Consider the following 27,298-nt stretch of genomic DNA (forward strand, 5'->3'; position numbering starts at 1 on the left):
TTTTCCACCCAAGTTAATTTGGTTATCTGCCCCTGCAAAAAAGGGTAGGAAGTCAGCAGTGGCAGAATGGCTGGAAACTGAGTCATCTTGACAGAATGTGGTGGGAAATTGCATGCATGTGGTTGCCTCTTTCTGTTGGGCTTCTGTCTGCCTAGAAGTTGCTTCTTTAGGAAGGAGGCCAGTAGAGCACTGCATATTCTCCAGCATATTATTTTCTTCTCAGTTAAAAGCCCTAGCAACTAAAGCTTACGTGGTGTCAAAAGTTAGCTAGGCAGACTGTTGTATTCTGATAAGGTGTCCGGGGCCATTAACTTCTTAGTACCCTGAACAGTAAGGCAATAATGGCCCGGATAAAGAAAGAATGTTTATACTGTGATTGCCTCGCCTCTTTTTTCCCCCCATGGCCAGATCTTTAAAAGGCACCTTTCTTTAAGGAAGAATGAGTTCATTATATGTGAGGTGCCATCTATTGACATCAATCATCTGTCTTGCAAAACCATGCTTAGACTAGGGAGGGGCTGTGTGCAAACAGTTGTAGTTCGGGGGTTTAAGAACAGATGAGCTCCTTCTGTGCTGTTTCCTGAGGCAGGCAGATGAACATAACTAAGGAAGATGAGATCGGAAACGGTTTTCCTGCATCTCTGCTTATAAAATAACCAGAGGCTCTTACATATGACTGGTCTAATCCTTGCTAGAACTTGTTTGGAGTCCTGAGCTTGACCATTTATTCCTCAGGAGTCAGTCTATAAAGATGCAAGTTAAACTTTATGGTGCTGCTTGTTTTTCTCCAAAAAGAGACATTTGCAAGGTGATCCCAATAATCCAAGCCCTGCTGAAGGGTACTTCTGCATAGGCTTGGGCTTGGTATCACCAGGCAGAATTTTGTTTGTCACACTAATTGCTTGCAAAATTCTTTACTCACCCAGCAGGCCTCCTTAAGTAGCTCAAGAACTAATGCCTTGCTGCTATAAATACCCGAGGGTGAATCAGAAGGTGAGTAGGAAGGCCATGTTTGCCTGAACCGACTATTAAGAGAGCAAAGCTTTTCTGCCTTCCAGAAAACTTATAGGAAACAATGGTGTGACTTCCTACTGCCACCATCCTCCTTCATTCAGTACTCTACTTACGTGGTAATACTTTGTTTTTGGTAATTTTGAGTTGGAAACAAAGGACAGGAGAATAAAATTACAAAATTAATTATTTTAACAAGTATTGAATACCGCTGACAACTTGGGTGCTGTTGGCCCAACAACGAGGTGGTGTTTAAAATGCTTCCTCAGCACTTCGTGGGCTCAAAACTACACTGCCAGCCCAAAGACATCTGTGCATATTCCGAAATGCCCTCAGATGCAGCTGTTGTATGGCTACCCACCCGTTGTCTGGAGTTTCTGTACTTCCGTGCCAAGCCTTTAGCTGTGGAACCAACCTAACTGGCAAAACAGGAATGTAACAAACGATCCCTGTGATATGAGTCATATTAACTATTTATATGGAAGAGGTTGGTAAGACATTGCAGGAAGCACATGCACGAGATGCCCTGCTAGGACACGTCTTACTGAATTAGGTAGACGTGTATCATTTGTAATCTACAGCCTGGTCTCAGATATGCATTCTAAGCTTTGGATGATAATCAAATCAAATGTTTAAAACTGTCTTGGCTTTAGAGTGGCTCCATCAGTGCTGCTAGAGTTAAAACACACACACACACACACACACACACACACACACGCACGCACACACCAGCAGATAAAAACGTGACCAGTTAGAGAAGATCCATTTTCCTCCTAGAGGAACTATTATTAGCTTTGTTCTCTCTTGGGGGTGGGGGGGGGGGGGAAGGAGTTTTACTTTTCACTTTAACACTTCAGGGAACACTCTCCTTATCTTTAGCCAGAATCAGCTCTAATCATAAACAAAAACCAATCAGTGAGGTCCACTTTTGTTGTTTTAAAAACTTTACCATATTAGAAGATATTAGATCTGGAAAGGGACAAGCACCAAGCTAAATATAATTCACTTGAGTGATTTCTGACAATGTGTGCAAATCGAGTTGTCTTTTAGGGATTGGCATACCCTAATATCACTGAATAAATCTACCACCTGAAGGCAAACTTGTGCAAAATTATTCACTCTGCTAGATTGTCAAATAACAATGTAAATTATGTTGATTTTCTTTAGAGAGAGCATCAGAGAGCTCCACTCATGGATTCAACAATAGACATTGATCCCCTGTGGTAGATCAGGCTAAGGTACTTGGAATACAAAAATGAGAAAGAGACACGGTCCCCTTCTCTGTATGGTTACAGCCTAGATGTGCGGATAGGGGAGGCAAGCACATAAACAGGTTATTATAATACACTCTGGTAGGTGTGGTATTATGGAAACACTGAGAGTTGAAGCTCAAAGCTCTTTCTAACTGAATGCCACTGTTTAATTTTAAGCAGCTATAAGCCCATTTTTCTTAAACCAGTTGTCTCTTTGTAAGAAAACCGTCTTATAAAACTGGCTCACATTTCAGTTGTCTGTGGCCCTTCATGTGCCTCAATTGTGTCTGAAAGGCCCTTCAGGTCAGGGACCACTGCAGACCACAGTCTCACACTTAGTAGTTGTGACTATTCTTAAGGTTACATATACCCTAGGGTACTATAGTCATTATTTCCTTGAAGAGATCTTCACTAAACATGAAGATTTATAGTAAGCCAGGTATTTTAATAAAGGAGCATTTTCCTCTTCCTTTCTTTGATCTTCCATTGGCCAAGTTTCTGTGAAGGCCAGATAGTAAATATTTTAGGCTTTGCAGGCCATACATTTCTTGTTGTACTTACTCAGTTCTGCCACTATAGTGGGAAAGCAGCCACAGATAACATGTCAGCAAATGTGCATGGCTGTGTTCCAATAAAACTTTATTTACAAAGCTAGAGGATGGGCCAGATTTGACCCTCAGGCCTTAATTTGCTAACCCCTGCTTTATAAGCAACATGTTTATTAGTCTTGATAACATTTAAAATGTACTGACCGGTAGGCTGTAAGGAGTAATGAGCATTAAATGTGGGGTCAGGAAACCTGTGCCAAGGCCTAGAGTTGCCCCTGCAGCTTTCATTTGATCCAAGTCAGTGATGTCCTTCAGCCTGAGTCTTCTCTTCAGTAAAATGAGGGGATGGACAAAATGACTTCTAAGATGCCTTTGATTGGCATTCTCTATTTCTGGAAAGACACAAGGATCTGATGATGAAATTCACCATCAATAGGAAATTTAAAGGGACATTTGCATCCACAAGGATCTGGGTAGACTGGAATGTGGACCATGTTTCACAAAGTGAAATTTAGTAGGAAGAAGTATAAAGTCTAGTACTTAGGTCCTAAAAAGATACAGCGACATGCAGACAGGAGGGGAGAGTCTTGGGATAAAGCAGCACAGGTGAAAGGTTTGAGTTGATGACTAGCACATTATGAATCAACAAAGTAAAGCGGCTGTCCCACAAGGAAAGATGGCTTTAAGCTGCATTAGCAAGAAGAGTGTCCAGGAAGAGAGGACAAGGGCTCTTTCTAAGCTCTGTGCTGACAAGACCACACCTGAAGTATTGTTATCAGTATTAGACACCACCCCTTAGGTCAGACTTTGACACCCTGGAGAGTGTCCAGAGCACAGGACCAGGGTGGCAAGGGAATTCCCAGCCCTTTCCTTCAGAGGAGATTGAAAGACGTGGCCATGTTCAAGAGTGGGGGAGGACGCAGAGAGCCAGGGCTACCAAAACTGCTACACTTAAGAGTTCCTATAGAAAATTACTTCTTGAAAGATTTTATATCTTTACATCTAGGTTAGTACTGAAAATATAATAGGCACTCAAATATTTGTTGAAAAAAAGCCTAAGTATGTGAAGAGCATTCAAGTAGAAGAAGTATTCTACTTGTTCTCGGTGGCGTCAGAGGCCAGGAGTAGGACCGAGGGAGGAAGCCACAGGCAACTGCTGCGGTCTTAGCATGTGGAGAGGTAGTCTGCGTCATTGTGCCTGGGAGGCAGCCCAGGTGCTGCTTTGGGAGTCCCCATGGTAATCTTAGCACAGTCTCACCAATGCTGGTGGTCACCTGGTAGCCACAATTATATTCAGCTGCCTCGAGACAGCTGCGTCATGTCACCTTAAGGCCTCTCGGGTTCTGAGAGCGTGTGTTATGTTTGCATTTTTCTGCACACATAGGTTTCCTGTCTACACTCGTATTTCCCAAAGTGCAGTGAGGACTGGAGATGTATGAGATGATTTTAGCTATTACACAATCTGACATTTTTTAAATATTTACATATTTCTTTTAATGTGTATTAGAAAAAAATAAAGCTGGCACATCATAATTTCATAAATATTATGTAAGACATAATACAGGCTACATTAGAAAAGCAAGAAAATTTAAAGTTGATAATGAAACGTGGTAAGCACACTTAACAGTACCTATATATTCAGATATGGCAAAAGTTGACAAAGTAGTATGTGAATAGCTGAAGTACGTTCTAAGTAAATTCTATTAAACTCTCAATGAAGAGCTATAAAAGCCATTTTATTTTGCTTACAAGTATCCCATCTCTTTCTTCCACCTATAACAAGGTAATTTTTCTCTGTCACACAATCCCATCACTGGAAAAGACTCAGATGATTTTCCTTTTTCATTAAAAAAAAAAAAAAATGCAGTAATGTCGATGGAGAAAATTCCAGAAGAGAAAAAAAGTAGAGTGAACAAAAGAAATCTTACAGAATCCCACCACCCAGCTTCCCGTTCCCCTCCAGCATTCCCTCCTTTCTTTGAACCCTTGTGTAAACTTGTCATCGTGGGATAGATGTGCTTTATATTTTTCATTTTAAATTTAGCATATCAAATCACTCTATTACAAACTCCTCTTTGCTGCATTTTTTGCTCTCAGCATTCTTGGCCACTTGTCATTCCTCAAAGCTAACGCAATTGCTTCTCATGCGTCTCCTTCACCCTGATGTCTTTCTAAGTAAAATGGAATTTACACTGTAGTTCAGGTGCTAGAGTTTCAGCCTCTTCTCTGGATACCTTCGTTTAGGAAGCTTTAGACACCCTCATTTTACTTGTCTATAATTTTCCTTGGTGTTTTATAATTTAAAGTTTTCACTCGAACCCTGTCATTCCATTTTTTGGGCCTCTGATCTCCCTAGGGGGTCTTGTATCTGTACTCTCCTATCACCAGTTCAGGAAAGTCTCTTTCTTCTCCCATTTCAAAATGTTTCAGAAATCCATAAGGACTCCATGTCCCATGGATGTAGGTAGCTGATACTCTCTGGTTTTACTCTGTTTAAGTATTTCCCAATGTACTCCCTTTCTCCATAACTCCATTCCAGACATTGAAAACATTTACTTTTTTATATGTGTGTATATATGCAACCAAATTATTGGCATATTGCCTGTTTTATCCGTTATCTGATGTGTAGCTTTAGCCTTATATATGCCTCATACAAATGCCCATTCCACTATTCTGGGTCAAGACATGGATAAGATTGGGACTCATGATCATTCATTTTATTCTGATAGTCCAGACATGCGGGCAATTAGACTTGTAATGACTGTTCTATAGAAAGCTGAGCTCTGTAGAAAATGTGTCCAATATATAGAAAAAAATAAGAATAACTGGTTATTCTTTCTGTGGAATTTTTCTAAAGGCTGGATTACAGTGGACCTTCCAGAGAGTTTTTCTTCCTCGTATCCAGAGAACTCTTTAACCCATATTATGGCTTATTTGAATATTCAGCCAACGACACATACACAGTACAAATAAGTCCCATGTCTGCTTTTGTAGACAATCACCATGAATGGTAAGTACTTTTTCCTCAACACTTTTTTTCACTTGATTTTCTGTGAGAGTATTTTTTATAGGAACCCCTATTTCTTTTAACACTTTTTTCCTTGGAGAAAATCATATTTTCAGTTTCATTTGACTCTTATTTTTGTTGTCAAATTTAAATATGCAGGCAGTCTCCAAGCTAGGGATAGATTATATTCCACACTTGATCATAGCCAAAAGACCGAGAAGTAATATATTCCAAAAGACCAATTTTAAGTGAGTTGGGTAGAATTCAAAAGGTTTTTTTTCTCCCATTGAAAGAAGGTTCCAGATGATGTTAGGTTCCCAGCAAAATCACTAGATTCTGCTCTGCACCTTTGGGCATCTCTGAGCTCTGAGATGGAGTGGGAGAAGGTCCTGGCCCAGAGGTCGGGCAGCTGCTAGAGCAGCCCTTGGGGAAGTGGCCAACACTGGGGGTGGGGCAGAGCAGCTGGGGTGCTGGCTGAAGGTGATGATGGCATTCTAGTAAGAGGGAGGGAGGGTGCGGTGCCCTGGAAGAACTGATAGTAGAAGAGAACCTGGCAGAAGGACACGGGCTCAGAGTCTCAGCAGTGGCGCTTACCCTATTAGCTATTGAAATTTGTAGCCAGGGACTGCTCCTTTCCTATTTTTCCACATAAAATCATCAGGGAAAACTGGTATAGGATTCCCCTTTGGGGATTACTTTTTCTGAAAATCCTGAATTGCACTCTTTCCAAATGTCCTTACATACCTTTTTAATCCCTGCGTTTATACACTTTAAATACTCTATAACCCCTATTTGCTTGTTCCTCTTTATTTATAGTAACAACAACAAAAAAGAAGTAAGACTCATGGAAAAATTCTCTTTGAGTCATGAAAGTTAATATTGGTGGGTGGAGGGCATTAAGTTTTAGGACTTATTCTTCAAATTAACTCCATTTAGTTACAATTTGGAGTCCTCTTAACTGTAGCTATTACAGTTGTGCTACCTTAGGTGGAAATAAAGAAAACAAAGCTGCTGGACATTCATCTTAAAATGGCTGTCTAATACTAAAATCACAGATGGACTGTATGGACTTCAGTGTGGATGTACACTTTTGGATCCCTTTCTGAAAGAGAAAATAAGTGTACATCTCAGCAAATCCAATCATGACTGATGTATTTAGTAAAGTTTCCAAAGTGATTCAGAATAGGATTGAGCCTTGAAATTTTAGAGAACAGAATGTCCCATGAGGAAACTCCCCCAAAGGTCCACATGCATAATTCTTGGATCGTGACAATTACCATCCGGAGTGCAGTTTGAGAGAGACCAGGTATAGGAACTTTCTCACTTTGAGATTGGGCTTTTCCTCAAGAGGGGATTGCTAGTGGGTTTGTATTAGAGAAATTCTGCTAATATTCTTGCAAGCAAACTAGAAGGGGACAGCATTTTCCCCACCACCGCTGGTCTCAGTCTGTCATCTCTGAGAAATGGCTTGGGGAAATTTCACTGACATGCTCATGGGGAATTCGTGTTGACCATGTGGGGTGCTACATGGTAGACATTGTTAACATGAGGTGAAGGAATTACTAACAGAGTGAAACAGATTTTTTTCAAGTAAATGTGAATATTTGCCTAATGAAGACACAGGCTACAATGCACACAAACTCTCACGGACCCAGTAAACGATCAGTCCTGGACAAACTTAGATGATTAGAGCTGAAAGGCTTTCTAGAAGTCAGATAGAACAATTTAGAAACTGCTTCATGATGTGTAATCTGTCTTGTGCTTTTTCTTCACAGGTTCCGATTCAGTGGTAGGATTCTTGGTCTTGCGCTAATACACCAGTATTTGTTGGACGCTTTCTTCACACGGCCCTTTTATAAAGCTCTTCTCAGAATGTAAGAGTATTTTTGTTGCTTGTGCAATTAATATGTCAGAATGTAATATTTCTTTTATTAAAAAAGGGCCTTTTGTCAGTGTCATGCTTAGATGTCTGAAGCTAAAACAGTTTCAAATATGGTCACTGTGTTTTCCCCAACCCTGTATTTCTGTCTTGCCCCTAAAGTCTTAGTTTTGCTTTGTTCTAGAAAATTTATTCTCATTTGTTGCAACACATGTTTCTTCAAAACAATTGTACTTCAAATACAGCACTGGAATTCCTGTGGTATTAATGCCGATTATTAATAGAATAGTTGTGGGTTAGTCTTGGTGACTCACAGCCCCCTATCCTTTATGAGAAGCATTTTATATATTGCTTAATGCAGACTTCAACTGTTTACTCTTGGTCCAAGTTTTCATTCTCCTTTTGTTTTGTTTTTGTCTTATTTTTTGTTTGTTTGCTGGAGGTGGGCAGTCCCTTATTTTTCTTGAGACTTCCCTATATGCAAGATAGTAATTTATTATGGCAGATGAGAATTTAGCATTCACAGAACTTTTTCTTCATTGTTGCCACAATGAAAGATTGCAATTATTGTAAAATGTAGAGCAAACAGTTTCTGTCCTGTAATCAGTAGTCATTTACAAGGCTAAACAGGAGAAGGCAACTGTCTGGTGGGGTAGTAGCTCAAACTTGCAAGGAGAAAGCACAGAATGATTGCTGGGTTCTGTCCAGCTTATTCCCTGACAGAGGCCTTGTGCCTGCTTTCTGTAAAATGGAAGCCTAGACTTCAAATGAAAAGCAAGCGTTTCTAATGGGCTCTTAAGAGGGTCAGTAGGAAGACTTTTTGCTTTCCTCCCTTTTGGTGTCTGGGCAGATGAAACCCTGGGCAACTGGGCACTGTCCATTTGCCTCTCGGGTTCCCCTTGTCCGATTTGCACCTTCCCATTTCATTGCCTTTTCTCATCTTCTCCTATAAGCTTCCTAAAAGAGTGGTCTGTGCTGATGTGCCCTCAACACACTTTAGCCTGGCTTCCTTGCCACCAGTAACCCTTAGAAGCTTTTAAAGAATATCCTGTAGTCCTCATCTTACTGTATCATCCTATTGCTTTTGATACTGTTGACCACTCCCACCCCGAACCCCACCCACTTACTTTGTGTCTTTCCTCCACTGGTGTCCCTGACACTATTCTCTCCCAGTTCCCCTTTTATTTTTATGTCTCCTTCATGGGCTTCTCCTCTGACTTCCCCTTAAATTTCGGTGTTCCTGGAGCTTCCATTCTTGCCTCTCCCCCCTCCTGCTTTTCTCTCTCTATGTGCTGTCATGGCGAAATGTCTACACCTGTCTCTTCTCCTACTGGCTCACATCTGCACCCTTAGTCTTAATCTTTGAGTTAGAGGCTCATGTGGTCAACATTCCACTGAGTGTCTCCACGTGCATGTCTCCTAGGCATCTCAAAATCAACATGGTGACCACTAAACTCCTCAATTTCCTCAACCTAAAAGTGTACCTTCTCCCATGTGCCTAGTCACAGTCCATGGTGCCAGGATTCTCAGGTCACTGGTCAGAAACCGGGAGTCACCCTCACACAGGGATGGCAGGTACACAGCACAGATTCTACTCTTCCCTACCACCCATTCCACTGCCATGCTGTGGTTCACAAATCATTTATCATACTTTTCCCCACTGAATTCATTTTGGCCTCAGGAATTTTTTCAACTTATAGTCCTCAAGACTGGCAGTTAATCAGAGCTGGCTTGCAACATGAGTTCATTTGCTACCCCTATTTTGATAGCCTTCTTTATACTCCTGATGATACCATTTACTAATGCTCATGTTTACCTCTTAAATAATTCTTAAATTCATCTTCTCCTGTCCACCCTTAATAGCTGTGCTCTTAAAATAAAACTCTTATCTTATTTTGGCCAGATTACTGTAGTGGTCTACTAATTGCCTCCACCATCTGATGAGAACCACTCCTCTCCCCACCCCCATCTTAAGTAATCCTCTATACTACAATCTCCAGAGAACTATTTAAAATCGCATCTCACATCTGATCATGTCACTTCCTGTCCTAAAATATTTCAGTAGTTCCGAAGCACCACGCTCCTTAGAATGATATTCAAGGCCTGGTCCCAGCTACCTTCCTAGCCTTCTCTGGATGTTATGTCTTGTGGTTAACTCTCTGATACTACCAGTATGCTTGAGTATTTTGCATATTCCATGGCCTTGTGCTTTTTTGTTAATGTTGTTCTCTCCTCCCTTTCTTTTCCCCCTTCTCCTTCTTTTCATCCATTTCCCTTTACTTCTCTATCTTTTAAACAGCCTCCAAATTTTGATGTAGGTATTACCTACTCCAAAAGACTTTCCTGAATCTCCAGGTTGAAGTCCCGCATTCTTGCTATGAGAGCTCCCTGTATCTACCTTATCGTTGTTTTTAATTGGAGTGTAACATTCATGTAAGAAATACACAAATTTTAAGTGTTACCCAGCCTAGGCTATCATCATCACCTTATATTAATTGACCTATTTGTGTGCCTGTCTCCCCAAGTAGACCATTAGCCCCTGAGGGCAGTAACTGTTTATCAAGTAGCTGTTAAGATGTCTGGCACATCCTTGATGCCTAATAAATGTTTATACTGAACCAAACAAAATGACCTCTGAAATTGGGCTGATGGGGGGAAAATTCAAAACAACAAAAGCAAATCAGTTGTTACCACCTTAAAACTGGGCTATATAACAGTAACTCCATTGTATGCAGATCCTCTCTCCACAATGAAAAAAGAGGAAAGAAGTATGGAAAACTATTATAATTGTAGAGAGATTCCATAGCTTGCTGTTTTCAGAAACCTGGAAAGAACAAGAACCATGAAGAAAAAGGAGATGTATGTGAATGTGGATCACTCAGTCTAGTCTTTGAAAAAAATAACAAAGTTCAAGTACAGTATAGAAACACACCAAAAATATCTAATTATGAGAACAGTGTTTTAAGGTGGTATAACATAGCCAAAAGAATATGGGACTCAGGCTGTGAACACCTGAGTTCCAGTTCCTGCTCTGGCATTAGTCGTGAATGACTAGGCAAATGGCAGCCACTCGGACAGGCTGGTTGGTTTAAGGCATTTTATATATCCAGGATTTTTACATCGTATAGCGTATTTTTTTTTTTTTTATTATTTAGCTGCTTTGGTTACTGAGTTTGACTGAGAACATTCCAGAAATCACTGCCTATTTTGTTGACCTTGTTCTTGTCTTCAATTCTTAGTTTCTTTCCTGTGTCTGTGGGGTTTTCCTAACAGTCATCCCTACATATCTGCTTCTATCTGTTTATCATCTTAGTCTGTGTGACCTGAGTGATCTAGAATACCTTGATGAAGAGTTCCACCAGAGCCTGCAGTGGATGAAAGACAATGATATCCATGACATCCTGGACCTGACATTCACTGTGAATGAAGAAGTTTTTGGGCAGGTCTGTGTATGTGAATCCCCAGTGACTTAGCGTGGTAATTAAAGGCTGTTGGTTGATGAAGAATTAATTCATATGCGTACTTATTTGTGGCTTGTTGGGTGGTTTCAACCCCCGTTTATATACAGTTATAATAATTTTGGCTACAAAGATTATTTTAATACCAACAGCAGAGTAGGATGGTCTAATTTACAGATTGTGGTAACTTTAGTGTGTTATAAGCAATCTTCTTTTTATTTCCAACTAAAATATCCACATAAAATTTTAGAATTGCCTTGTATAAAATACAGCTTTTCAAAGTCCATGCTACCCCAGAGTTGAATATTAAATTATTTAATTGGCATTTGTACTTAACTCTCATTCATGTTTAAGAGCAGAAAATGTTTTGAAGCTGAGGGATGAAATAATGTTTTGGTGAAGGTTTGAAAACATGGTCGTTGGTTAAAAACATTTCTTTCAAAAATTATATACTGTTTCATAAGTAATATTCTTATTTACACATTTATGTTTGGCTGGTCTTCTGTATTTAGTGTTTTGGAAAAGAAGTTCTCAATGTAACATTCACTTAAATGTAATTCTGCTTCCTTAAGGCAAATCTTTACTTAAATATTGGCTTTTGATATGTAGTTGATTCTGAACCCTAATGGAATTTGCGAAAATATGTTTTTGCCAAACATTCCAATAGCAGTGGGGCAGAACCTGGAGCTAATTTATTTTCATTTAAAAGACTTACTGTTTAGTCAGGATTTAAAATTTAACCTCCAGCACTCACAATATATAGATTTTTAACCACTGAGGCTTTTAGACATCAGCTCAATGCCTAGTTTTTACTGAGCACCAGTGTGTGCGTGGGCTCCATATTGCACCTCCCCCCACTGCTGTGGAAACCCCCCTCCCGCCCTGGCCAGGGCAAAGACAGGTAGCTGGGTGATTTCGGCTCATTGGTAGCAGTGTTCTTCTAACATGAAGAGTATTTCTTTATGTTCAGTGTTTTGTTTTGTTTTTTAATCTCAGATTACCGAACGAGAATTAAAACCAGGGGGTGCCAATATCCCGGTCACAGAGAAGAACAAGAAGGAGTACATCGAGAGGATGGTGAAATGGCGGATTGAGAGGGGTGTTGTTCAGCAAACAGAGAGTTTAGTGCGTGGCTTCTATGAGGTAAAGACAATCAGAGGGAGTGGGGTTTTGCAGGCTGCTATCTATGATACCACAGTTCATCTTCTGGTGCTTTATTTGTGTGCGATGTTTCCATTTTTCTTTTGTTATATTTATTATTGCACTTTCAATTTAAAAACTCCAATATATTTTGTATGGGTTTCAAGAACACAAAAAAGCTCCATGCCCCCTTACAAGAGATCTTTGAAATAAAATGATGAATTCAAGTAACATTTCATGACTTAATGACCACTAATAACAGTGAAGTCATACGTCTTACTCATGCTTTGATACGGGTGATCACGTCTCATGCTTGCTATGTGAAGTGATTGTATCTTAGGGTTTGAATGAGTTGTTACAAATACTCCATGTGACTTCCTTTGGAGGAGCACTAGATCTTTTTAAAAGAGAAAAACAAACTGGATTTATCAGTGGTCAGTTTTAAAATGAAAATTCTGTTGAGGAGAAGCTCATCCATCTTGTCTTAAAAATATATTTGTCGAGAGCACTGCATTCTTCAGAGTGCCTACACAGAGCACTTCCGTCCTATTCCTAAAATTCCTTGTACCCTCCTTTTCTGATGAGGCTTAATTATAGCTGAGATTTCTCCTGACTCGCAAGCCATGCCCTGCATTCTTTTTACTCCACAGGTGGTGGATGCCAGGCTGGTGTCTGTTTTTGATGCAAGAGAACTGGAACTCGTCATCGCGGGCACAGCTGAGATCGACCTGAGTGACTGGAGAAACAACACAGAATACAGAGGAGGTGAAATGTGATTTAGAGATGGCTGAACTTTTACGTTTCATATTAAGGGGAAGCAAATGGTTAGCCTGAATGCCAGCCTGAATCCAGGACAGGCAAGGCACTCTGTATTATAATCATAGGTTTGCCACAGTCTCCTCTGAGACCTTGGGCAAGGTACATTCCCTTCTTTTCCTAGTTACCTCATCCATCAAGTGGAGGAAGGACTGTTTACACACCATCTGAGGATGTCATAACTGTTAATTGTTGGTGAAGAAATGTGACCATAAGGACACTAATTAATTGTTTTATGGTGTTGTTAGTGAAGCACCTAGGAACTCACATCCACCTGGTCAAACTCCACCTCTTCTCCCTCCATTCTAAAACTTGAAGCGACACACCCTCTAAGCTTCCCAATAGAGCAAAGGCAGTTTTTCTGCGTTTCACTGAACTACCTACCAGTCGTAATTCACGGTTGAAACACATAAATGGAATAAGACCTGGTTCTCAAAATTCAAGAAGCTTATTGAACAGGCCCTTCTAAACTCAAGCATGAAGTTCAACTGAAAAGGAAACTACTGTAAGATTAGTTAAAACCTGCATCGTATGACAGTTCACCGCCTGGGAAGCTTTAGAAGTGGCATTTCTGTAGATCACTATAAATTGTCCATTAGCAGTTGGGACTGAAGCCATTGAAATCTCATCACTGAGTCAATAGACTTTGAAAGGGACCTGATGGTGGTCCAGAGTTTAAGTTTTATCCCATAATTTTAAGCAAAGAGAGAATACCTTTTCTGAAATTTATTGCAGTGTGATAGTCTTCAGAAAGTCATGACAAATAGCAGTTGCTTTTTGTTGTGATTTTGGCTTTTGGTTTTTAACTCGGAATGTAAGGTTAGCAGCAGTTCTGAACTTGGAGAGTAAAAACTACAAACTTTAAGTCACTGAATTAACCACTTAGCGGAATACACTGAGAGCTGAACATCTCTATCTTCAGTTATCTGTAAACGGAAACAAAAGATTAAAAAAATTTTTTTTTAAGTTTGGAGTAAAAAAAAAAAAATAACCTTAACATTTGCTGAATTGCTTTTGTTCTTGCCTGTTCGTGGCTCTTCCAGCTCATCGCTGTTGCCGTGGGCTGGCCGTGCGTGCCCATTTTCTCTGAAAGGCGGTATTAAATTGCAGTCTCTCTTGCTGCTATTTCTGAAACCCAATTGCTACGATGCATCTTTTCCCACTGGCCCCATGTGTAACCCATATGTGGCCTTGGTTATTGTAACTTTGTTAACCAAGCTCTTTTTACTACCTAGAACACAATTTTCTCCAGCATGCTACATAACTTAAAAATCTTACCATAAATGCCATTAGCTCTTCCTCCCCCCACCCCCACTGGCAGATTCTAATAGCAACACTGTTAATCAGATCAGCCATATTCATCTTTACGTATTGTAAGCTTTATTCACTGTGTATGTCTACTCAAGTCCCTATTTCCATGGTTATTGTAAATCTTTCCAAGTGAAATGCTTGGGAAGAGAGTGCTCCGGGTGGGGAGGCAGAGAGATGGTGAGATACCCAGCTGTTTTCTGACCCAACTAGCTGGCACTGGATGAAGAGGCAGCTCTGCCACCTGCCATGTGGTCATTAGGCAGCTGTTTGTAGAGAATATGAAGAGACACTTGCTGTCCTCCTCCTCCAGAAGGTTTGGCACAAACAGCAAAGGAGAAGCAGAAAGGGGCCTGATTCGTAAGATCAGAAGAGCTATAAAGAGCCACTGTGCTTATTTTATAGATGAGACAACGATTTGCTCAGCACCAAATAGCTAGTTTCTGCCAAATGGACATGGAGCCTGTATAACACCATGTCCGGTATAAATATATTTACCTTTCACTTGGATCCCTTTCTTGTCCAGAGGGCACTAAGCATCACTGATCAAATGGTAAACGCTAAGGCAAAATTTCCCCCAAATTCTACAACCACTGTAACCTGTGAGCAAAAATTCAAATTCAAATCGTTTTTTACCCACCTTGTATGTTGGACTTACTTGTGCTGACTCGGAATGAGAGTGGCTTTGTGTACCTCGAGCACGTGAGTTAATTGGTTTGAATCACCAATTGTACCTTAATCTTCTCTCAACTTAATTTTTCTCCGATGAAAGATTTTGGGATCCACACGTACTGCCTTAATCCTCCCAGGGATGATACTTTTGGCATTTTATTAAATTCTACTAAGCTATGGAATAAAAGTAACATTTAGGTTCGTGGTTATTTGCGATTTATTAGTTGAAAGAAATAGAGTAATAAAATTACGATTTCCTTTTTATTAATAAAAAGTAAGTTGATTTAAAAATATGAACATTATATGTAGTTTTAAAATAGTTTGCAATTAAGTATTTACTTGTATACTTATTTGATTAACATGTCTCTCCTTTACCAGAAGCCCTGTAAGGGTCTGTTTTCTTTGCCACTGTTACCCCCAAGCTTAGTACAGTGCTTGGCATAGTGATACTTGAAAATTATTTCTTAAATGAATGACCAAAAGAGTTAGGTATTTCCAGTAACAGCAATGATCTTTTTCAGAAATGGTATGGTTAAAATGACAACTTTGTTGTTCTTCTCTCCACCAGTTTTGTTTACTGACCACTAAATGGAAACAGAGACCTCCTAGTTTCATTGAGTATTGTCTTTGTTTGACTTTTGACACTCATGTGATTGTATTTACAGTGTTATTCCCTAGCCTTAAATGATAAACAACCTTTAAAGAATCCAAGATGTCTGGGGGTCTTTTGTCGACACGTCATGGTGTCGTGTCATCTTAACATAGAAAAGTCAAAGTAATGTGGGCTTTCCTGATTGGTTTAATAGGATATCATGACAATCATATTGTAATTCGGTGGTTCTGGGCTGCAGTGGAAAGATTCAACAATGAACAGCGACTCAGGTTGTTACAGGTAAGATGCCATTAGTTAATTTTTTAATGCATTAATATAATTATTATTGGAATTGCTTATGTTTAATAATTGCTAAGTACTCAGTAAACACACCCCATGTTTGCCTGCAAATGTGGGATACATTGTTTCAGACTCTTCTGATTGCATGTTCTGTGGCTCCATCACTAGGCAGAACATCCCCAGCCACGTCCAAGCATCTCATTAGAATTTTGAGGAAATACCAACTCCAGTCCAAGAATCCCAGGAAAAACACCTGCCTTCAGGGCAGCTTGGTCCCTTCAACATGAGATCCTGGGGCACTCTGCAAGGCAGCACCTCTAGCAATAGAAAATGACCTTCAGTCCCTTAGGAAGTGACCAGGTCTTTGAAAAAGAATCTTTTCTTTTCTTCCATGTAATTTTCCACAAACTTGAGATAACAGTGAAGTTCAAGGATACTGGGGAAACTAACTCATTATTTTCTTGTGGTGTTCATAGTTACATGGGCATTTGCTGGTTGATCGCAGCCAAAGAAATACCGGGAACAAGCCTTCTGGATGCTTAGGCAGAGCCTTACAAATAGATTGGGTCTTAACTCCTTTGGATCAAGGATCTGGTCCTCATTTATTCACCTCAAGTTGATCAGGGACTGATGCCAAGTAGACTTAGGTTGATTGATATACCTACTTTATTTATCTGTAACGGGAAATACACCCAGTTTAGTCTACTGAGCTGGCTAGCCGTACAGGATGCTTTATCTACTAAGACCCTCTGGATCTCCTTTTCTTTTATAATGCACTGTCTTTCCTTAGTGTTCCCCAGATCTTTGTCAGAATTCTTGTGTTGGGTTTTTCCACACCCATGGAGTTTTGTCTTCAGGCTTTCCCACCAGTGAGCAGCCTGCTGTTCTTCCCTGAGGGCCCTGCACATGAATGATGCCATGCGTTTGTCAGCAGCTAGCCTCTTGGTTTCACTTTATCCTTCTGTTTTCTTTGGTTGATAGTTTGTCACGGGCACATCCAGCATTCCCTATGAAGGATTTGCTTCTCTCCGAGGGAGTAATGGCCCAAGAAGATTCTGTGTGGAGAAATGGGGGAAAATCACTGCTCTTCCCAGGTAAAATAAAAAAAACAACACTTTTGTACTGTCATGACAGGTGTTCCAGGAGAGAGAGACCTTTAAGTTATGCGTGTATTGATTAATTACTGTTTTTATATTAAAAGTTTGGGAGAGTGGAAAAAAGCTTTTAGAATGAATTTATCTTTGATTACCTTTCAAAATGGAGGAGTAAAAGATCTTACTGGGCATACTTAAAATGCATGCATACATATCTTTTTCTCTTTTTTTATTGAAGTATAATTTACACATGATGTTACTTTAGTTTCAGGTGTACAAAATAGTGATTCGACAAGTCTATACATTATGCCGTGTTCACCACAAGTGTAGCTACTATCTGCCCCAAGACATCACTATTATAATATCATTGACTGTATTCCCTATGCTGTGCCTTCTATTAGCCTAACTTATTCATTCCATAACTGGAAGCCTGTATCACCTTCTCCCCTTCACCCATTTTGACTATCTCCCATTCCCCCTCCCCACTGGCAACTATAAGTTTGTTCTCTCTATGAGTCTATTTCTGCCTTTTGTTGGTTTACTCATTTGTTTTGTGTTTTAGATGCCACATGTAAGTGAAATCATTCGGCTTTCTCTGTCTGACTTATTTCACTTAACAGAATACACTCTAGGTTCATCTGTGTTTTTACAAATGATAAGATCTCATGTTTTGTATGACTGTGCAACATTCCTCTGTGTGTGTGTGTGTGTGTGTGTGTGTGCATGCGCGCGTGCAGGCACATGTGACAGGCACACGCACCACATATTCTTTATCCGTTCATCAGTCAATATGGGTTGCCTCCATATCTTAGCTATTGTAAACAATGCTGCAGTATCTTTTTGAATTAGTGTTTTCATTTTCTTTGGGTAAATATCTGGTAGTGGAATTACTGGGTCATATGGTATTTTTATTTCTAATTGTTTGAAGAACCTCCCAACTGTTTTCCCTAGTGGCTGCACCAAGTTACATTTCTACCAACAGTGCATAAGGCCTCGTTCCTTTTTCTCCACATCCTCGCCAACACTTATTATTTCTTGTCTTTTTTATTTTAACCATCCTGAAAGTGATAGGGGATGTTGCATTGTGGTTTTGATTTGCATTTCCTTGATGATTAGTGATGTAGAGCATCTTTTCATGTGCCTGTTGGCTATCTGTATGTCTTCTTTGGAAAAATATCTGTTCACGTCCTTGGCCCATTTTTAATTGGATTATTTGTGGGATTTTGGTGTTGAGCTGTATAATTTCTCTATATATTTTGGATACTAACCCCTTATTGGATATATCATTTGCAAATATCTTCTGTTATAATACAAAATGCTGTATAACCAAAGCATTTGTTAGCTTTAGTGAAACAATGTTGGTCATCACACTGTGGCTTCTTATGATTGTGGCTCTGACTTAGATGTTCGGAGAAGCTCTCATTTTAAGTATATATGAATAACTATTTAGAATCCCGTCACTAAAAATTGCCACTATGGTTTCTAGAGAGTATTAAATCATGTCAACGTACTCTATACCTCTTTAACTTATATCATACATGCCTTAGTGCCATGTGAATGCTCTCTGCATTGATTCTCATTCATAATAAGATAATGCACTTCTCTGGAGTGAAAAAAAATTGCTTTGCTGCTGCTAATAAATTTAAGAGCCTGTAAGGTAGTAGTTGTGAATATAAGTGTTTGGGGTTGAATGGAGAACTGGAACTGAAACAAAAGAAAAGGAGGGAACACATGAATAAAAGAGGAATGGAGGAGAGTTGATTTTAGAACTCCTTTATGTAATCAGCACTAACAATACAGTATTTTTGAGGTAAAAAAGACTTCAGATTGCCTCTCATTTTACTAATAATAAAACTGTGGGGCACCTGGGCGGCTCAGTCAGTTGAGCGTCTCTTGATTAGGCTTAGATCATAATCTCGAGGATTCTGAATTGGAGCCCCTCATAGGGCTCTGACATTGCAGAGCCCGCTTAGGATTCTCCCTCTCCCTCCCTCTCTGCCCCTCCCCCGTTCACATGCTCTTAATCAAAATAAATAAATAAACGTTAAAAAAAGCCGCTGCAATCTGCGGGGGGGGGGGGGGGTTAAATGATCTTCCCCAATGGTATTAGGTACCCCAGGATGTCATCCTGAGTTTTTTTTTAAGTACAAGTAACTTTGAGAAACCTGTTAACAAGACTTTCTTCCTAGCGATTGCAAGACACTGTTTCTTAATAATTATTTTCTAAGCATCAACACATGACAAGAAGGGCACTGAAAATACAGATACAGACGGCAATGAGCAGTGCAAGCTCAGGGCTGGCGTAAGCCTCCTCAGTCACCCTCAGTATATTTCAATCTGTGAACAGAGGGACTACATCCAAACCCCTAAGTATTAGCCAGCATACCTGATGTTCCAGATTTGGGAGACTGTAATTTCATTATTTAAAGAAATATTTTCTTTATACCTGAATCATCCCTCCCCCACCCCCACCTTAAACACATATTTGTATCTCAAAAACAGATTCACACTGTCTGATTAAGGCTTTGCACCATTCTGAAAAACTCAAGGATTAGCATCAAGGAGGCAGGAAATGGCAGATTAATTGTGCCACCTTACTCTTGAAATCTGTTTTTTATAAAGATTTATTTTTGTAAAGTAGATGGAATAAACTGTAATAATAAGCAGATATATAAGTTGTTCACATTTAATCACTGCAATTTTCACCAAACATGGTAAGCAGAGAAAGGTAATTTGATGTAGACCTGAGACCTAGCTTCAGAGAGACTGGGCTGCGTTCCAGCTCTGTTGCTTACCTGCAGTTGAGTCTTGGAGAAGTTGCTTAATTTTTCTGAGCCTCTGTTTCCTTATTTACTTTGTAGGTCAGTAATTCTGAGGATTCAATGCAATCATTCATGTAAAACATTTACTGCTGACCCTGGCCTTGAGTAGTTAGTAGTGGCTGCCATTATGATTTCTGTCACCATCATCTGTAAAATATATCAGGCAGTAGTGTATTGGAAGGAGCACAGGGTTGGGAGTTAGAAGATCTGGGTTCTAGTCTTGCCTCTGCCACCAGCTGACTCTGGGACCTAGAAGATCACTTGATGTGCAAAAGGCCAGGGAGAGGGTGGTATATTAGGTTTGGTTGAACAAAAACTTATAGTGAGAGGTTTCTGAAAATCTTGGGAGTCAGGCTGGTTCACTTTCTACTTCCCCCTGAGAGTTCCAGGAAGTTTGTGTGCTGACTCATTATAAGTGATGGTGTTCTCCATTATCATTGCATACACACAGTTGGGCAACAGACGTTGTTTCTTCCTTTCTTCATTATGACCTAAGGTTGGTTCTAGATTCCTAGTTTTACCCAGATTATAAAAATGCCTAAATACAGATGATATATGAAGCACATCAGGCAAGCGACTACTTTCGTATCTTGTCTATAACAGGCTCTAACGTTTTAGATCTGATAGGGAGAAATAGCTGTTCAGCCATTCTGCTCCACAGGTAGTGAGCTTATCTATTGGAGAGGCATGCGTGCAGATCAAAGAGCAAGGATATACTGGCTTTCTGCTCCGAAGCAAGAGGCCTGATCCATCTCTGCAGAATAGGGACAACAATGCCCTGCTCAAAGAGGATGTGACAAGTGAGTAAGATAATGCATTTGAAAGTCCTTAGAGAGAGTAGCTTTCCTTTGTTCTTTTTATCCCTTGATTCTGACTCTTCCGTAAGCCCACCATACTGCTATAACTATGAAGATGTGCTCCTCAGAGAAAGTACACTTGGAGGAAAAATATAACAAGAAGAACTTCAATGCACGACCATATATTTTTTCAGAAGTGATTTTTTGACTGATAACATTGGCGTCATCCTTTGAAATGTGGGGTGTTGCTTAAATGTTAAAAAAAGATCTGTAAGATTGTCTGTAGTCTGAAGAGATTGTTCTATATGACTGAGGCCATTTCTCCTATCATTGAAACGGATATACTGAAGCCATTTTTCCAGCTATTTCCTGATAGGTTTAAGTTGCAGAACTGAAGATCTGGTCTGTCTCATGCTGGTCAACCCCAATGTATTTCTTTTTCCTGTTAGTGAGACAGTGTTTAACGTGTAAAGTAGGACCTCTCTTTTGACTGGAGACAAAATGGATGGGTGTTCTTCTTACTTACAAAATGTATTCTATAAGAAGTCTGGCATGGGGCACCTGGGTGGCTCAGTCGGTTCAGCGTCCGACTTCGGCTCAGGTCATGATCTCACAGTTTGTGAGTTTGAGTTTCACGTCAGGCTCTGTGCTGACCGCTTGCTCAGAGCCTGGAGCCTGCTTCAGATTCTGTGTCTCCTTCTCTCTCTGCCCCTCCCCTGCTCACGCTTTGTCTCACTCTGTTTCTCAAAAATAAATAAATGTAAAAAAATTAAAAAAAAATTCTGGCATCATCTCATTCAGATATGAGAGGCTGTAGCCTAGAGAGCTGGAAGTGGCTGTACAGAATGAGGATGGGCAGTTCTGGCAAACGGGAGGGCATCTTAGCCTTTCTAGACACAGATGATGGAGGGCTTTTCAACCTTTCAAGCAAGCAAATTTGAGTCTTATTTTCTCAGATTTCCTAGTCTCACTTTGTGGTAGCACTACTTACATTGTGAGCCAAAAAGTGTATTAAAGTATATAGGGTTGTTTCTGAAGTCAGTACAAGTTGAGTCCATGGCTCTTTTTTTCTCTCTTGTGGTAATGAAGTAACTAGAGACGCAGATGATAAATAATGATGGAGGCAGACGGGTGTCTCCGCAAAGGCTTATAGCCTGAACACATTACTGCACTTCCTCTGCTCTGCGGTTGGTAGTTAGTTCTGTATTTTGAGTTTCTGTAGATTTCCTATCCCCTGGTGCTCTGATGTACTTACGAGACAGTCAATTCACTTTATGGCAATTGCTCTTAAACATTCTGAAAGACAGGATGCTAACATGCCAGCCTGGAAAATGCAGGGCAAATCCTCTCTCCCAGCATGGTATGGAGTTTATGTGTTCATCTCTGAAGGTTCTTGCCAAGTAGGATGATGGGACAAAGGATTTGGAGAGCTGCAATAATGATGGAGGGGTAGTGGGTTTTTTGAAGGGGGGGAAGCGTTTTGAAAATGGCTGTGTCTGGAGATTATTGTGAATGAAATGCTGACCCAAATTAAGAAATAAGCAAGAATTAATTATGAAATGGGTGTCTCGGGGAGACAGTTTCTCTAGTGGACTAGAACTTTAAAAAATAAAAATATTTTTTAAAGATACAACTTTCTTCATTTTTAAAACTCTGCTTTTTATTCTTATGAAAACATTTACCAAAAAACAAAAACAACAAAAAGGCCAAGAAATTCTTGTTCTCCTCAGAAAGCCCCTCCAGACTAGTGCCCCCAGTGCACCTGTCACTCTGTCACACTTTATTTCCTTCATTAGACATACCCCCAACTTAATCATTATGTTTAGTTATTGGTTTACTTGTTGATTTTCTGTTTCTCCCTCTAGGATATAAGCCCATGAGAACAAGGACCTTGTTGGAATTGAATGTGGCTTTGCCCATAGTGCTGAGTCCTGGCATATAATTTGCACTCAGTGAATATTGTTCTTAGTGAATTCTTCTTTTTTTTTAATAAATTTTTTTAATGTTTTTATTTATTTTTGAGACAGAGAGAGACAGAGCATGAGCAGGGGAGGGGCAGAGAGAGAGGGAGACACAGAATCCGAAACAGGGTCCAGGCTCAGAGCCGTCAGCACAGAGCTCGACGCGGGACTCAAACTCATGGACTTTGAGATCATGATCTGAGCCAAAGTCGGACGCTTAGCCGACTGAGCCACCCAGGCGCCCCTGTTCTTAGTGAATTCTTAAACTTAGGGTATGACTGTGGACTACTCCAGATGCGATATGCCAGAGTCACTTTTGTATCTCTGTATCCTCATCTGAACAATTGAGATACATACCAGTAATTACATCACAAAGTTGTCTCGAGGATGAACTGAGGTAACACATGCAAAGTGCTTAAAATGAGGCCTACTACATCATTCAATAAATGTAGCCATTATTTTTTTTCAAGTTTATTTATTTTGAGAGAGAGAGAGCGGGGGAGGGGCAGAGAGAGAGGGAGAGAAAGAAGCCCAAGCAGGCCCCGTGCTATCAGCATGGAGCACAATGTGGGACTCAATCTCATGAACCATGAGATAATGACCGGAGCCAAAACCAAGAGTCGGACACTTAGATGACTTCACCACCCAGGTGCCCCTAGATTTAGCCATTATTACTGTTGTTCCTAATATCTAGCCCTCAGAGCTGGCATGGTATATCTTTGGGTGGGCAAGAAATGTGCTATATCCACTCAGGATATTTATATTTTGCTTGGACTTCCAGGAGTTTTCGTCCGGAACTGTTCCCTACTGAGTTTTCTACTACAGCTTTAAATTCTTACATTTAACAAGTGTGTAGTCTTCTTCATTTACAGGTGAAGAAGCTCACAGTGCGTAGGTTGAAGTTTCTTCCGCCGATCATCCCCAGATGCAGGAATCCCCACTATGGGGACATTCCACACTGTATTTATAAATCCAGGTACATTTTAACCAAGGTGTCCTATTGAAACTTTGGAAGGCATTATTAGCAGAGAGACTTCCTCTAAAAAAGCCTTTTGATACTCATTATGCATTTATTGTATGCAAAACCTTGTGGTAGATATAAGTTGATCTCTGTCCATGTGGACCTTAACAGTGAAGGAAGTAATAGACATTTAAATGAACAGGTAACCAACATCATTGGCCACCAGATGGGATATGACAAATGAGTAGTGGGGGTAGTAAAGGCCAGAATTCCCTTCCCTTGATTCACATTTATTGAACACCTGGTGAAGGTCAGGGATTATTCTGTGTCACCATGGATTACACAAATATTTGTGAACTAGTCTTAGCAGGAATTCCTGTTCTAAATCTCATGGTCTAAGAAGATATTAATGGGGATATTACAGAAATTATGAATATTTTAAAAACCCTAACAAGTTTTACCTTTATTTGTGTTTATAAATCTATCTATCTAGGCTAACAAAACAATCACTGGATTACTTTAATTGAATTTTATCATTCTGTGTGATTGGTAACTTTGAATTTTCATGCTGATTACAAGCTCTGAACTCATCGTCTATTCCCCCACCCATTTCCTATATTTCCTGCTTTGTTTAATGGTACCTCTGCCATCTTACTCCCCATACTTAGTCACCGGCTACCTTTCCTCTATGGAATAAATGGGAAAGGTCTTTGCATGAGCACACCTCACTTCCTGATGTGGTCCTGCCTCCCCAACTGGCTTATGGTCTAGTCTTGGCCACTGTCACTCAAGTACTTTTACTTCTCGAGTTTCCTGATGATGCATTGTTTCCCCATACTTCCGGGCAGTCTGCTAAGAACATCCTTCTCCTTGTTGTTTATCCAGAAAAACCCTATACACCTACAAATCCTTCAAGACTTGGCACAAACAGTATCCACTTAAAGCCTTTCCTGACTCTGCGGAGCAGACTTGCAACTCCTTGTATTAAAATTGTTTGTGTGCAGGGCCACTAATAGCTCATCTGGATCTTTTGGATTAATTAGACAACTGTGTCTTGTAGCCTTGTGGAGGAATGCAGCCCTGAGTTAGGGCTCATGGTTTGGTGAGCATAGGCAAAGGTAGGCTGGATTTTAGTGCCCACTCACCCAGCCAGATCCCCTAGTGCAGAGCACAGACGGCACAAGCTTTAGGGCCTCCGATTTGCTTGCATATTTTGATGCCAGGTTGTTAATTCTCCTTGTGGGCAGAGGCCAGACTTTACTTCCTCATCTACCAGGGGACAGGTTAATGCCTGGCATGCAGTAGGAACTCAGTAAGTAATTGTTCAGTGAATGAAGGAATAAATGAAATGTTGTGTAAATTGAAAAATCTTTATTCATCACGGTACTTTGTGTGGGGAGGACAAGCTTTCAGAATATGGCATCTTCAGGGGGAGAAATAGTGTAAGAGGTTTTACAGGGAAACAGCCTTGGATGCTGCCAGAAGTGTCATTGAGCCCTGAATTAGAGGCCCCGGAGAGCCTGGAGGAAACCCCCCCTTTGCGTACTCCACAGCCCAACTACAGGCCCACTCTGGCCCTGCCCCCCAGCAGCCCTGACAACCAGAACTGCAGGCACACCTGATTCCCTTAGGGGAAAGCCTGTGGACACTCACAGAGGCAAACTGTGGCCTTGAAAGGTAATTTAGGTCAGGAATACTCACATTTTCAAAGGAATCTAGACATTAACAAGTAATATGTTCCAAGGTTCCTTAGGAATTTTCCAGAATGCCTGTGTCTGCTTTTGACTTATTAATTACTTGATAAAGAGGTGGGAATAGGAGTAAGGAGACAAATCTGAAGGATTATGCACCACTGCCGATTGGAAAAAAGAGAGTATGAGTAAAGCACTTTCTAAATAATAATGCAAGTACAAAGGATTTATTAGACTCAAATATATTTTGTTTCTAGGACTACACCTACTTGATAAAATGAGATCCATGATTTTCTCCTTCTCTTTCTCCCTCTCTCTCTGTCCCTCGTTTTCTCTTTTAATTTAAAATCCTGTTTGTAATTTCTTATTTGTCTTACATTTTGAGTCCTAAAGCTACCAAAAAATCAGTCCTGAGAAAATGGGGAATCAATTAATAAGTACACACACACACACACACACACACACACACACACACACTGAAAGAGAGAGAGAGAGGAGAAATTCATTAATTTACTGTGAAAATTTAGAGGGGATTGTGATACTTTGGGCTCACTGGATTTAGATAATTGACTTGTCTATCTATAGGAAAGAAGAGAGAGTAAGCATGTGACCTGGTTAACGTTTGAAGAATACAGAAAGCACCAAGAGATTAAGTCATACCAGATGTCTGGAGGGCTTTAAATCTTCTTTATATTGATGGCTGCACGATTTCCCAAAGATGGGTTCAGACCTGCCCTCCTTGAGTGGTTCTGGCTGCATAGATTAAAATGAGGTAAACTCATTATAGCCTTAGTGTAGCTGGCTTTGAAAGATTTGAAAAATGTCCTTTTATTGAGACTGAATAACTGGATGTGCTTTTGCTGCCAATGTCAACATAGTCTAAGAGCCCTCCTGTTATTTTCTGCTAGAGTTTTCTTAGGACATGGAATGGGGCGGGAGAGGGAGGAGTGTAAAAGGCCTCAGAGGATTGTGTTTTGTTTTGCTTTTCCTCTTCTTGGCTCATACTGCAGGTTGATGGTAAATATTGGGCAATTTATTTAACCACACTATTCCTCAATTTCCTTATTAGCAATGCTGTCTTGTTTATAAGGAGTTTTGAAATTTTTGCAGGCATACAAAATGCTGATGTAGATAGCCAATGTCGATATCTTATTTCTCATCCACTTGATGTCTGTCCAGTGGTGGAGACCACCTGCATCGGACTCACTTGTAGTGATTGTTAAAATACGGATCCCTAGGCCCACCCTAAACTTTCTGAATTAGAACCTTAGGGGGTGGAGCCAAAAATCTCCCAAGGTAAACAGGCTTTTTGGGTGATTCCGAGGCACTTCAATGTGTCCCTTAACGTACCTCTGCTTTCTGGTAAGCCTGAGATAGGACTGGATGGTTTGAACTGAGCCTAAAAATCCCCTGGTATCTCCCAAGGTTTTCTGGACTGACCTAATGCAGACCATTTTCCCCAGAGCTACTGCATATTGTGATTGAGTCATTCATTTAAAAAATATTTGAAGCTTCATTTGGCTAAGCCTTGCCATCAAAATGTATGTAATCTAATATGATGTTCAAGTAGGATGTCCTCTAATGTATGTGGTCTGTGAACTAACAGTTCACAGTCAGGAGTAGGATAAAATTAACACTCAGACTTCAAAAAATGAAAGAACAGAGCCCATGAACATTCCTGCTTTCGGTTTCATCTTGGACTTCCCCAGGTTGGGGTCCTATTTTTGATTTGGCCACTGACTCAACTTTGACCTTGGGAAAACCACTTAATCTTTCTGCAGTTTCCCCCTCCACAGTATATATACTCTCCATCCTCGTGAAGCATTTTCTAGAGAAGCTATTTAGTTTATTCAGAGGGAAAGTTCTTTTATGGTAACCATATGTTATACAACTAGATATAATTTCGGAAGCAGTGATCATCTTAGATTATGGATCAGTAATGGTGATTGTGTCTTATGACTGAAGAGGGTCGAAAAAAGTTGTCCAGT

The 27,298-nt window shown here is 40.2% G+C and overlaps 1 protein-coding gene across 4 annotated transcripts in view; it reads left to right on the top strand.

Moving 5' to 3' along the window:
* Nucleotides 1-27,298, top strand: part of HECW2 (HECT, C2 and WW domain containing E3 ubiquitin protein ligase 2) — a 370,790-nt gene that overhangs the window by 331,639 nt on the left and 11,853 nt on the right. For all 4 annotated transcript variants that reach the window (XM_049615928.1, XM_049615927.1, XM_049615926.1 and 1 more), the window contains 7 exons: nucleotides 5,670-5,822; nucleotides 7,595-7,693; nucleotides 11,012-11,141; nucleotides 12,153-12,299; nucleotides 12,947-13,061; nucleotides 15,899-15,984; nucleotides 16,966-17,078. In XM_049615928.1, coding sequence (XP_049471885.1) covers nucleotides 5,670-5,822; nucleotides 7,595-7,693; nucleotides 11,012-11,141; nucleotides 12,153-12,299; nucleotides 12,947-13,061; nucleotides 15,899-15,984; nucleotides 16,966-17,078 — 843 coding nt within the window. The remainder of the gene's footprint in view (nucleotides 1-5,669; nucleotides 5,823-7,594; nucleotides 7,694-11,011; nucleotides 11,142-12,152; nucleotides 12,300-12,946; nucleotides 13,062-15,898; nucleotides 15,985-16,965; nucleotides 17,079-27,298) is intronic.

This window comes from Panthera uncia (assembly GCF_023721935.1).
Source record: "Panthera uncia isolate 11264 chromosome C1 unlocalized genomic scaffold, Puncia_PCG_1.0 HiC_scaffold_3, whole genome shotgun sequence".
NCBI classification, from domain to species: Eukaryota; Metazoa; Chordata; class Mammalia; order Carnivora; family Felidae; genus Panthera; species Panthera uncia.